Source organism: Vulpes lagopus, chromosome 21, assembly GCF_018345385.1.
Source record: "Vulpes lagopus strain Blue_001 chromosome 21, ASM1834538v1, whole genome shotgun sequence".
Taxonomy (NCBI): Eukaryota; Metazoa; Chordata; class Mammalia; order Carnivora; family Canidae; genus Vulpes; species Vulpes lagopus.
Window position 1 is genome coordinate 30,014,583 of NC_054844.1, and position 13,803 is coordinate 30,028,385.

A 13,803-nucleotide genomic window follows, 5' to 3' on the forward strand; every position below is an offset into this window, starting at 1 on the left:
ACAGGAAATGGCAGAAAGAAACTCAGAGAAGAGTATGGCCAAATAGGGAAAGAACAAGCAAGAAGAAAGTCAGGAGTTTTGTGAAATTTTGCAAATAGGAATGATTTAAGAGATGTAACTACTCGCTAAAGTGAAACCTAGGAGGAGTTTGGGAAGTTTTACTGTCTAATGTGGAAAGCAATTCTAGTACATTTTAAAGTGAACCGCAATGAAGGCTGGCAATATCCTCGATGTTTCATGGAGCTGGACTTCTGTATGCTGTGAATGTAATAAGATCCCCTAGTTTTATACGTGCTGGCCCTATTAAGCACGTATCAAATAGCAGGCACTCTATTTGGAGAGGTAATGTTGAATAAGGCGTGTGTAGCAGATGACGCTTACAGAGCAAATGAGCAATGGATGCATGAATGAATGACCACATCTGGAACTTTCTGGTCAGAAAGTTTTTCTCCTGTAAGCAATTTAAGGGCAAGTTGCCTACGTCATGGCCCTTTACTCCTAAATATCTTAATGTCTATTCTGTTAAAATAGAAAAACACAATAATTTTTTTTATCCATTCTCTTGATTGTGTGGGATTTGAGAGAGGGTGAGGGGAGATTCGGAATCAGGCCATTGCTACTGTTTTCCTGAGAGCTGTTTATTAATCATGTTTTTCCTCACGCTGATCTGATCCCTGCTGATTACTGCAAAGCTGTACACTGAGCACACACCTGTGAGCTTCCTCCTTCCTGCTCCCATAGTCATAATGTGCAAGAGTGCACACCCTCATGTTCACCTTATTCTTGCGGATACACTACTTGCAAGGGAGCACTATGAAAAGAGTTTGCAAAACATTTTTCTAGAACAGCGTCAACAGTGACAATGTTTCAAGTCCTTCTAGTAGACATCTAGTCTCATTTAGCTCTTGCATCAAGGGATTGCCATTGTATTCACTTCCTTACCACTTTTTAGTTTCACAGGGAAGATCACTGTGTCTATGGGAATTCTCCTTTCACTTCCTTCTTCTCCTACTTGGGTCACTAGGATCTTGTGTGAGTTTTGTCCCCTCTACATCACTCATGAATTAATTTCAATCATATTTTTTTATGTAATGATTGTATTGTTACATTAGATTTTATTTCTATTTTCCAGATTCTGTTGCTTTCTCCTCTCACTTTATTTTTCATTTCAGCTCTAATTTTGACTCATTCTCTTTAATTCTCCTTTTTTTATGCTTACTTCAGTCTTCAAGAATAATGTTTAATATTAATATTCTTGGGTCCACCAATATATGGTTTGCTGGATCTTCTCAGAAGTTTGTCTGAATTTTAGTAGATTCTGTTGGTGGTTCAGGAAACAGTAGGATGTCTGGACAGATTTAAATTGGTGTGAGCTTCCAAAGGCACCTAAAGGGAGAAATTGCAGCCTCATTACTGACAGATCAGATATAAGTGGCAAAACTGCATTTTTTTTTTCTTTTTCTTTTTTTAAAAATTTGACCCATATAGTGATTTAAACGATTTTTAATTAGTTACCAGAATTTTACATAGAAATTTTGGCTTCTCTTTGAAATAAGTATATTCTCTTTAAATATGGATTTGTAAGGATTTGTAAGGTCCGATGTAGCTAAGTAGCTGCTGATCTTGTTAGATGGGTATATGATTTGGAGTTTGCCAAGTCCCCACCTCACCCATTTCAATCACTTATATTTCCTGTCTGATTCCTGTAGGAGTTTCTGGCATTTATATGAAAGGCTTGAAAGCAGCCTGTTTTAGGAGGTGGAGAACGAGGCCATGTCAAGGTGATAATTGCCCTCAAAGGACACATAGAACCCCGTGTGGCTCTTTCACTTTGTTCCCTGCCGTGTGGTGATATTTTACTGAAAAAATGACTGATTGACTGACTGAATTTCTCAAGAATCATCATGATACCTTAATTTTGTAAACCTCTGAAAACTCAGCAATGCTAGTGTGAAATTTGCAATCCTTTCACCCCTATGGCCTAGTGCTTGTGGCAGAGGAGGTAGTTCTCTCACTTAAGCACAGTTCACACAAGAGGCCAGGGCCAAGGGCACACTCTAGGCCATACAGTGTTTACTCAACTGGCAATGGTTCCCATCTTCTCACTGCTATTGGATTGGCCATTTCCAAAGAGTGGAGCTGCTAGAGGTTAGGAAGAAACATAGAGGCCATGGTGATTGTTCAAAAATATAAATGAATTCATGTCATGATCTTGATAATACCATTCTTTGGATTTCTATGCAGTTGAGTAATATCTAAACTCCTTATAAGGACTGCTCCTCACTCTCCCACATTGCAGCTCCAGTATAATCTTTATTACTCTATCACATTTGTTTTACTTTACACACACCTATGGGTCTCCTTCAGGACTTGGACATCTGTATGAAGGACTTGGAATATTAAAGGCACCTCATTTCAGACCATTTCAAAGTAGTAGTTTGCCCTGAAAGGACATAGAAATCAGATTACGTCCTTCAGGTTTTTCCTGCATATCAGTCTCTTTGTTGCCTAGGAGAATGGCATTTTACTGATGGTCTGCTTTGTCTTAGCTGATCTCTTAACTTGTTCTTTTCTCATCTTTTAGGTCTCAGCTTAAATGTGTTATCTTCTAAAAGGTAGAAAATATCTACCTTTTAGAAGATAACACAGAACAAGATAATCTTTGATTATCAAAGATTATCGTGTTCAAAATAAGCTCCCTCATGTACTCTTCATTACTCTTCTTTTTTGTTAGCATTCATTACAATCTAGCAGTATTTTTTTTATTTTATTTATATATTTTTATTGCTCATCTCTCTACCTCAGACATGTATATGAACTGTATGACCATGGAAAACTTGTGTGTCTTTTTACTGATATATTTCCAGCACCAACCAATGTCTGGCTCAAAGATAATAAAATAAATAAATGTGTACCATACGTTGACTCTCTTTTATTACTTTGATATTTCTGCCTCCAGTGTCTACAACCAAATTATACTACTAAAGCATACTATATTATTTTCATTATAAATGTAAACTAAACTGAGAGTACCAGAAGTGTGGAAGAGTACAATTTACCCTAATGAAATATTTATTTAATTTTCTTTAAATATGAATCATCAGTGATATTCCTATTTCTAATAGTCTTCTTCCATGATTCCTTTTGAAGGTGTTAAGTTTGATAACATGTGGGTAAACTTTGTGGAAAAGATTGTGTCAAGGCAATTTAATTGAAGCATGTTTATTTGAGAAGTGTGATTACTGTCTTACTGAATAATACGATTATCAAGTTTTTTTTAGGTCTTAATATATATCAAGTAGGTTTTAATATATAACAAATTACTTCTCAAAGGACACTCTGAGATTACAATAGCCAGTGAAATGTTATCACTGGCATTTTTTATTCTATAATTCTCAAACATCAAATTTCTTATTTTTTTCTCAAAGATTTTATTTATTTATTTGAGAGAGAGAGTGTGAGAGCGAGAGAGTACAAGCTGGGGGAAGGGACAGAGGGAGAGGGGGAAGCAGGCTTCCCACTGAGTCTGATGAGGGTCTCCATTCCAGGACCCTGAGATCATGACCTGAGCCAAAGGCAGCCACTTAACTGACTGAGCCACCCAGATGCCCTTCAGATTTATTTTCTTAAAAAAACCTAGCCAGTTTGACTTTTAGAAAATGTAATAGTTCTTGGAACTCTCACCTTTACATTTCTCTAAGTATTGAATCTGAGACCATTCAACCTTCTCTGTGAGTGTAGGCATGCTCTGTATTTAAGTATAGTCAGAGCCAAAGGCAAGAGAAAGTTAGAAATCTATGCCAGTGTATATCCACTCAGTACTGAGTTAGCTATTGCTGTTTCCAATATAACCTGAGATTCGCAACTGTAGAGGTGAGATTTGTGGCCCTAAGTTCAGGGAACCTAACATACACCATCAAGCAGGCCCCTTCTTGTTTGTCTTCTGCCTTTTTATACCCTTCGTCCATTGCCTTCCCCATTTCTGTTCTAGATCTTTGTTTTCACCCCAATTTATATTAATTTTCAACTTATTCTATCCCCATTTAGACATCCAGCCAGATTATAAGAAATATTGGTTTTCTACATTGGTCCTCATTTGTTTTGCTTCACATGTGTTTAGTCACTATATATGCATTGAATTTCTCTTACAAATAACCCATAATGAAAAATACTAGATGTCATTACCTTTATATAATTCACTTTGAATTTTGAGCCTCATTTAGAAATAGAGCATTGATGTTTTCAAGTGTCCTTATTTTGATTATGGTTCTCTCAGTGGTTTATACCACAGTCATCTCACCTCTTACCAACTTAGCCCTCTTGGTTCTAATTTTCTCAGGTCTGCAGAAATGTCAGTACTGTCCTTATTTTTACTCACAGCATTGTCCAATACAAGTTCCATAGGGGATCTCATCTAAAATCAGACCAAACACCAGTGGTTTCTTATCTCAAATTATCTACCTTCACTTTATTACCGGTTACTTTTGATTTCTAGTTTTAGCAAATCTCTATTCCCTATGATAGTGCTAACTATCAAGCTGAGAGGGTTATTTCTGTGATTAAAATTTCATGGTTTCTTACATCTAAATTCTTTGCTAGGGAGAACACTGAATATCCTCTGGAGGAAACAAAAATACAGCATAACATTTTTTGTTGCTGCAGAAATTCACCATTATAAATTCAAAGGAATGCCCTTTCATTAGCTCTCTCCAGGGAAATAGAGTAATGATAATAAGCTACAGAGAAAGAATCCAGTTTGACAATTTATATTTATAATAATAAAATAATATACTTGATATATACAGGATATTTCTTTTCATCCAGATTTTATTTTCAAAACCAAAGAGAAAATGCAAAAAAATAAGACAATTAAAACAAGAATATACTATATGGTGTATTGATTGTGCTAATAGGATCATGTTCCTCAGTATGGTTTTTTTAAAACAATTTTTTAATATGCCAGAGGTTTTTTTTATGTAATTAAGAATGGGGGGGATATTTTTAATTGAATCACGAATTGACCACATCAAATTAAAGCAAAACATTTCTTAAAATCCTGTTATGTGCCTAGCTTTATGTTATGTACTGTGAAGGAATATATGGCCTTAGTTGCTGCAAATTTTATAATTTTGATGAGGAAATGAGTAGGAAGAGAAATGCAATATATATGTTATCAAATTCTGGTTTTATAGCATAAAAGCTGAGAAAATAAAAAGTATCTGCATGTTAGAATCTTAAGATGACACTAATTGAGGGGTGTGGAATTTTGATTGCCCTTAAACAGGGGGTAAGAATTAAATTCATGGATGGGTCAGGAGGAAAGAGGTTGGTTTCTACAAAAGGATGTGTAATCTTCTTGTAGGGCAGTAAATTTTTGTCTAACCCCCAAATTTCATTAGACTAATTCTCCAAAATATGTATACTAGCTTCTTTAGAACGCAGCAGGATTTCTAGGTTTCTAGCTGTTCACAGAGATGGATGGGCCTACTGAGATGGTTTATACCAAGTGAATTAGAACAAGTTCAGTGTTGTTCAGTTTGCCACATGTGTTTTGAGACAGCTATCGCTCTGGAAGTTTTTAGATTTTATTTGAATAATAGGAGGTTAACTGATAAGGTCACTTTGTGATTCAGAATAGAAAAACAAAATGTTCTGAGCTGGATAATAAAATACAGTTGGACATGTGACCGTGATTGTTCTGTTACTGGAATTCAAAATGTATTTTTATGTTGGAGAAAAGCAACAAAATAATTTGGTAAAATATGTCACAGATAAGAACATGTGAAAAAAAGAACTAACATGTGATACTGATACTGCATATAATAGGCATGAGATTTTAAGTAGCTGCAATTTTTGGTATTGAGTGGAAATATTAAAGATTCTGTAACTTCAGGGTAGTTAGAAAAAAATGGTTTCAGACTTTACTGAGCTTGGAATTTGTCCTCTTTTACAAAATTCAGGAGCTATAGATCCTTTTCAGTGTTAGTGTCCAAATGCAAAATAAATGGAAAAACAGAAACAGAGAAATACAACGAGAATGTTACTATAGAGAAAGAGACACAGAAACAGAGAGAAACTGAGGGAGAATAAGAGCAAGGCACAGAGACTAGATAATGAATAGAATATGGGTTAGCAGCTACTTCCTTTAACCTAATACTCAGTATTGTAACTGAATTGTGTCTCTCCAAAATTCTTATGTTGAAGCCCTCATTTTCAATATGCCTAGAGGTATGGCCTTTAAGGAAGTAATTAAGGTTAAAGTGAGGTCAAAGCATGGGGCCATCATCCAAGGACACTGTTGTCCTTATAAGAGATACCAGAAATCTGTCTCTCTCTCTCTCTCTCTCATTGTATGCACAAAGGCTGTGCATCCAATATGAAGGTGGACATCCATCTTCAAGCCAGGAAGAGGCCTAACCAGAAACCAACCCTGCTAGCACCTTAATCTTAGACTCCTGGCCTCAAGAACTATGAGAAAATAATGTTTGTTGTTTAAGCCACCCAATCCACTATGTTTTATTATGGCAACCAGAGCAGACCAATACACTCAGTGTGCCAGTAGAGAAGCAGTATGCTTGGCAAAACTGGGAGTAGTGTTCATAATGGAAACAGTACTTACGAGAGGCACAAAGGGGGCAAACAATAGTTAGGAAGGGAGGATGGGGCATAGCCTAGAGATTGACAGTTGGACCCCTTTTTTGTTCTCTGTATGATCCTCAGCAGGTATATCTCAGAGTTTCAATATGGGAAGCAAAGCACAGAAGCAGCTGGAGGCATCTCCTCTATTACATTTGTATACTTTTGCTTATGCCTACTAGATGAGCATAAAATTTGAATACAAAACATTATCATTTTTGCCTCTCTTCCCAAAATTAAACCCCAAACCAAAAACTCTGCATGAACATGCACACAAAATTTTGAATTCTAGGTTACTCAGTCTACTCTGAGTCATGGGGCTAGGAAACACAGAGAACAAACTACTAATCTGAGATCTGGACTGCACCAGCATCTAGCTGGGGTGGGGCCCTGGCAGCATTGGGACCAGTAGCCAGACTTATTAACTTCCAAGTGTTGATATACCTAAAAAAAATCTTGTTTCCCTTAATGTGATACCATCATTGCATTAGACAGATCAGTATGACTGAGCCTTGGAAGAATTTTAAAATTACAAACATATTATTAGTAAAAAGTTACCCCAATATATATTAATATACGTTGAAGTGGAGGAAAGCTCTGCTTCCGTTTGACTAAGTCTTCTCTATGCCCCAGTCTTGGTCAGTTACACCCATGTAATCCAGTTGCCCAATGTAATGCTCATAGATTGCTTTCAGGATCTCTTCATGTGGTTTTGGGCAGTGGCTCATTCAGCATATGTCCCATGTATTCTAACATGGGGATTTTGAGGACCCTGCGGCGTACCATACTTATATGTCTAGGGTGAGTCTCTATTGGCCAAGTTACATCAAAACGAGTTCCACCAAAAAAATAAACAAATAAATAAATAAAAATTAAAAAAAAAAAAACAACCCAAGTTCCACCTGGAGCAAGAGCCACAGGAGCAACTTCTAATCTTGTACTTTTTAGAATGTCAAAAAAATTCTGAAAGATGAAGACTGGGAAACAGGAGAAAGGCAGAACAAGGAGGGTGAAGGGAAGTGAAGGGCAATCTGGACTAAATGGATGAGCAGCCCTATCTACCCATACCCAATCTATTGTCCTTCAAAAGACAATGGACCAGTGGTCAGCAAGAGCTCAATTTTGTACAGCTTTTCACATTCAGGGAGATCCCCACATAGTAGCACCTCACAACTATAGAAATGAGCTGAGTCATCTGTTGTTAATATTGGTGTGTGCCTAAGCCAAACTAAACAACAAATACAAAGTTAAAAAAAAAAAAAACCCAATCAGTACTTCTTCCTGTACTCCTTACCTTCTTACACCAAAGAAAGAAAGAAACAAACAAACTCTTTTCCTCAAATAGCCAAACCACATTCTCTGCTATAAGGAGAAATGAGGTAAGCATATTTGTTTTTATGTGACTTTGAGGTGATACCATACTTGAGTTGGTTCCAATTTTGCTAGCATAATGGATATGTATTAGGTCACACATCAGCTCAGGAAGATCTTGAGCTGCAACCCCAACTAAAAATAATTACAATGACTTTCCCTAAATCCAATTCTATAGCAAATCTAATCTTTATCCCTTCTATCCTCAGACATTGCCCAGAGATCAAAGTGAGTCCATGGTAGTTGGAATATATCAGAAAGCATCAAAGCAGCGTTATAGCATAGACAGACATCACTCCCTGCTAGGTGGCACTCAGTTTAGAGGTGACTGTGCTCCAAGGGAAGGTCTCTCACCAGTAGTGAGCTCAACCACGGTGATGGTTAATGCTCCCACTGGTGGAACTGGGTAAGATCAGCTTTCCCCCAGCTGCCAGGTCCTTGAATAAAATGCTCCCTCAGAATGATCCTTTGCTTGAAAATCCTTCGTTCCTGTTCCTATGATTCACTCGTGCCAGGCCTTCTCATCCTGACTCAGCTCCCCACAACCCAGTCCATAGAAACCTGTTCTAACAGGTTGAAGTGGAAGAAAGCTCTGCCTCAGTTTGACTAAGTCTTCTCTATGCCTCAACGAGCAGAGGCTTTTGAAACAAAAAAAAAAGCCAGGAAGAAACTCTTATCTCCCTCTGTCATATTTCTCCCTGAGAAATGGATCATGGGAAATCTAGCTGCTTTCACTGTGGAAAGCAGCTGAAGAAAGCCAGGGAAAAAAGCTCCACGGAGGAAAAAAGAAAAAGCAACAACATTGGTAAATACCTAAAAATAGTATCCTGCTCTGCTTGTTATGCCACTAGCTGTATACATGTATGCATATAAACTACTCTAAGTTGCCCACTTTCTCATGCCTTAAGAAGGAATTTAGGGAACCAGTGACCAATAGGAATAAATTAAGACCTAAATCATGGAGAAAGAAGTAATATCATTAGATCAGTACTTATCAGTAGGAATGACACTGCTCCCGGGGAGGTGTTTCTAGGTGTCATAATTCTGTTTCATTTAATGAAAAAGGACCAGAGATGCTAGATGTTCTGTGTTATTCAGGGCAACCTTCCGAAAGAAAGAATTGTCTAGCATCCTGCATGGCTTTTAACTGATCCACACAGAACATCCAAATAGATGAATATCTACTCATAATGATCTAGACCTAAACTTACCTCTGTTATACATGTAAGCACAAAGTATTTTTTGTATAGTGCTGAAATATATTGAATTTTTCAGGAATAGTGCTATTGAGCAAAGATTATACTTTACTTTGGAAATTTACCAAGAGTTGTTAACTGCTGGGAAAAATTGTGCCTCCAATGATACATGTTGCCAGTTGGCTTTAGCTCTAAGTCCAAGCATCTAACTACATTACATATTACAGTCATGCTCAAATAATTTCATATTTAAATATCAATTGTTTTATTACAAATAATTTTCCTTCCATGTGTTCTTTTATATTATAGTAAATGCCTTGTATACATAGGGCAGCATTGGGAAAGATGAGGCACAAGTGTAACTCCCAGGAGAGTTACACTTACAGTGCTTCATTCTCCCAGCAACAATATGTAACAACAGTATAAAGTATTGTCAACCAGGGAAGTTCACTTAAGTCATGTTGTCCAAGGTTTTAATTAGGGGGAAGTCACGTAATTATGGGGCCCCCTTATGGCTGGCCTTACTTAGTTTCCAATTCTTCCAAGGTCACATTGATCTTGGGGCCAAAACCATTTGTTATGGCCCCAAGCCCCAGGTAAACAAAGGCACTCTTTTCAGGCAAGATATTTTAGAGCTTTAGAGATTATCTTTCAGGAGCTCATCAAGGACCAAAACTTGTTTGAAATGAGCAGGGTTTGGACAACTTAGGCCTGTTGAGTTAATCCTCCATATTATGCTATGAGTTTTACTTCAGAACATGAAAGTAAGTGTTATAAAACTTTTGCTTAAAAAAACCCATTAGATCTGCTAGGGCTTAGAATCACTGTATTGAACATAGAGATTGAGAGACAACAGAATATAATCTTTCACTCTGACTGCCATTTCCATCTGCCTCCCTTCAGCCTCCTTAAGGTGTTAGAGTGCAGTTTTCAAGATAGAAGTCTTTTTTTTAAGATTTTATTTATTTATTCATGAGAGACACAGAGAGAGGCAGAGACATAGGCAGAAGGAGAAGCAGGCTTTCTACAGGGAGCCCGATGCGGGACTTGATCCCAGACCCCAGGATCACAACCTGAACCAAAGGCAGAGGCTCAACCACTGAGCCACCCAGGTGCCCCACGAGATATATCTTTGAGTTAGACTTCCTGAATAAAAAACTGGCCCTACCATTTACAAATTGTATGATTCAGAAGAGACTATTGAAAGGTCCCATCACCAGTTTTCCATCTGTCAGTAAACTAGTGTTGTGAATGCCCCTACCAAGAGTATAGCCAGCTCCTGATAAATGGTTCTGAGTAAGCACTCAGTGTCTGTTAGAATTCCTAATTGTAGAAACTTTCCTAAGAGCAAAAATGGGATTACCAAATTCCTTCCAGAGCAAAGGAAGGTTCATGGTCATTTGAAATTTTAGATATGCCTTTTTAGGATTTTGGTAGACTCTTGCTCTCAGTCCTTTTCCCAATTAATGAAGGAAATACCTGCTATTTGAGATGAATTTTAATTCTAAAGTATGAGAAACAATGATAGAGAAGTGTCATTTGTTTTCTGTGGGCCTGCTCATCACTTTTGGTTCAAAACAGGAGAGCTTAAAGCAAACCTTTTTTATTCCTAAGCTGTTCCAAACTATTCACTAAGGTACTGATGAGACAGAGATTTAGAGCAGCACTTTTTAAGTGATAAACATTTGGTTCAAACTTTCTTTTGATGCTACTTCTATTGAGAAAGAATAGAGCCTGTGTATGGCACCCTCCACTCACATGGCAGTTAATGAACAGCCTGAACTCATAAAACTTTTCTTACCCAGAGTGAACAAATCACATTATGTAAAGAGATTTTGAAGTGCTTTAGTCACTGCTTTCATGATATAGATACAATTTATAAGAGTATGTGAATGATTCACTTAGCCAAAATGGGTTGCATAAGTTGACTTTTGTCAAAAACAACCTAGAATAAGAGAATCAATTAATTGAAGACCGTGTGATACCTCAGCTGAAGAGTCTCCATTTATGGTAGAAGTACATAGCACTTCATCCAAAGTTAGGTGCCATCAAGCAGCAGAAAATGAGAATACATACTGTATATGAGAGAGCTTGCTTTCTAGATCATCCTACGGGGAATGGGGGTGGTCCTTGGGGATGAAGTGACTCATGCTCCCAACCCTCACTAAAAGCTATTAATCTTTCTTCTTTTTGGGAAAACTGAAGTAGAAGTGTGGTGTTGAATAATGCAACTTAATAGAAGAAACATTTTTTTTAGGAACTGTCACCAAAAGAGATTCAAGAGAGCTTGCCCTCCATCCTGTCACAAGACTAGGGGCATCTTTTCCAGACTTTTCAACAACTCTGGAAAACTGAGAGTCCTCACCACCCTCCAGGGACTGCTGAAGTGAAATCTGCTGCTTGGTGTTCTTGCTGTCCTCAGACACTCTAGTCATCCCACCACTCCCGAGTTCACAGTCTCCTAATGCTTCTGGGTCTCCTCTCCACTGATCTGGTCTCTCATGGTTTTAGACTCCCCTAAAGCCTCTTACTGTGCCACGTGCTATTCCTTACCCATGATCAGCAAACTCTTACATAGCCTCAGCATCTTCCCCATGTTTCCTTTAACCTAAATTCCTCCTGTAGCATTTCTTAAGCAGCAGTTTACCTCCTCACACCCCACTCATCTCTGGGTCAGACCATATGAAACACTTAGACTACTACTGCACCTGCTTGAATTGATGTTCTGCCAACCATCTGAGATTCTCACTTCCATGTGTGCATCCTATACCTTTGGCTACCCCAAACTGCTCCAACCTAAAGTCACCAACTCAGACATCCCACTGTAAGGCCACAGACTCATAGTTCTTGTCAGTTTTTATGACCTTTTGGCTTAATTAGGTTTTTCCTGCTTAACTATGATATAATTGACATGTAAGACTGTATAAACTTAAGTGGTACAATGTGGTATGTGTGGGTGTGTATCAAAGAGTTTACCACAATAAGGTTAGTTAACACACAGTATATACCTCACTTAATCATCATTTTGAAGTTGTTATGGTGAGAACTTTAAGGGTCTACTCTTACGGCAGGTTTCCAGTATACATCATAGTATGGTTAACGATGGTAACCATGCTGCACATTAGATCCCTGGAACTCATTCATCTTAACACTGGAGGTTTGTACATTTTGACCAACACCTCTTTATCTTCCCCAGATCTCTGCCCCTGGCAGCCACCAATCTACTATCTGTTCTGTGAGTTCACTGTTTTTAGAATCCACATATAAATGAGATCATGCGGTATTTGTCTTTCTCTGTCTGACTTCTTTCGCTTAGCATAATGGCTTCAAGGTATGTTGTGGCATAATTGTTTTATTTTTATGCTTCAGCCCTTCAGCATCAACATTAACTCATGTAGCGTTCTCTTGCTCTTCAATAACTATTGCAGAATTTTCCTCTCTCTCCTTGAAGACCTTGCTTCCTTCTTACCATCAGCAAATGATTTGGATTACTTGACATATGCATTTAAACATTGCAGTAACCTCAACTTCAGTACGTGGAAAAATATTTTTGAATCCTCCTTCTCCATCAGAAATGTCCTGTCTCCAGTGTTCTTTATCTTTGTTTCCCTCTTACACACCTCCAATTTATTCTCTCAGTATTAAAAAAAAAAATGTAAACCTGAAACTTAAATGTCTATGTGCAACCACTCCACTATTAGAAAGTCTAAATGATTAATAGTTATGCTACTTTATGGGCTGGTTCCTCCCTAGCTTCACCTTGTACTGCTCCTCACTCTGCCAAGCTTTTTTGTTCCGCCCATAATCAACATCTTTCTCTTCTTCTAATGTGCTCAAGGTCTTGGCATAGTTTTATCTGTTTTTCCACCATAGTCACCTTACAACTGCCTATTCCTCATGGCACAACTAAAGTATCCCTTCCTCCAGTGAGGTTTCTGTCAATCAAGCTCTACACAGCATAAAAAAGTTGCATATCTCGATTAGAATTGCTGATTAAGGGCAGCCCGGGTAGCTCAGTGGTTTAGCACCGCCTTCAGCCCAGGGCCTAATCCTGGAGACCCTGGATCGAGTCCCATGTCATGCTCCCTGTGTGGAGCCTGCTTCTCCCTCTGCCTGTGTCTCTGCCTCTCTCTCTCTCTCTCTCTCTGTGTGTGTCTCTCATGCATAAATAAATAAAATCTTAAAAAAAAAAAAAGAATTGCTGATTAATAGGTCTTGCCCTAATTTAAGCCCCATTAAGATAGGGACTAGGCCATTTTGCTCACACAGAGATTCTCAATAACATCCATGGAAGAAAGTGAATGAATGACTTTAAATGAATCTTTTTATTATAAAAATATAGTATTTTTATTATTTTTTATTGTAAATAGATTATAGTTTACAAACTGTATTTCTTGTGACTTACAGTGGTATGACTTTCTTTCCTCATAGAAGACAAATAGCTACAATCCTCTTATTATCTCAGTTCCATGCACCTTTCTCCTGGATCACTATCTCCTATCTTTCCAGCTTATCCCCTCAATTATTCCCATCCTATCAAAATTTGGTGCCTATAGTCTTGAAGCTGAAGATGACTGGAGAAAAATGTGCAACCACATTG

The 13,803-nt window shown here is 37.8% G+C and overlaps 1 protein-coding gene across 1 annotated transcript in view; it reads right to left on the reverse strand.

Annotated features, from left to right (window-relative positions):
• Positions 1-232: 232 nt before the first annotated feature.
• SYT10 (synaptotagmin 10) overlaps positions 233-13,803 on the reverse strand; it is a 95,452-nt gene continuing 81,881 nt past the window's right edge. Inside the window, exon 7 of the mRNA XM_041735412.1 lies at positions 233-1,386. Within this exon, the coding sequence (XP_041591346.1) occupies positions 1,330-1,386 (57 nt within the window). The 3' untranslated portion in view covers positions 233-1,329. The remainder of the gene's footprint in view (positions 1,387-13,803) is intronic.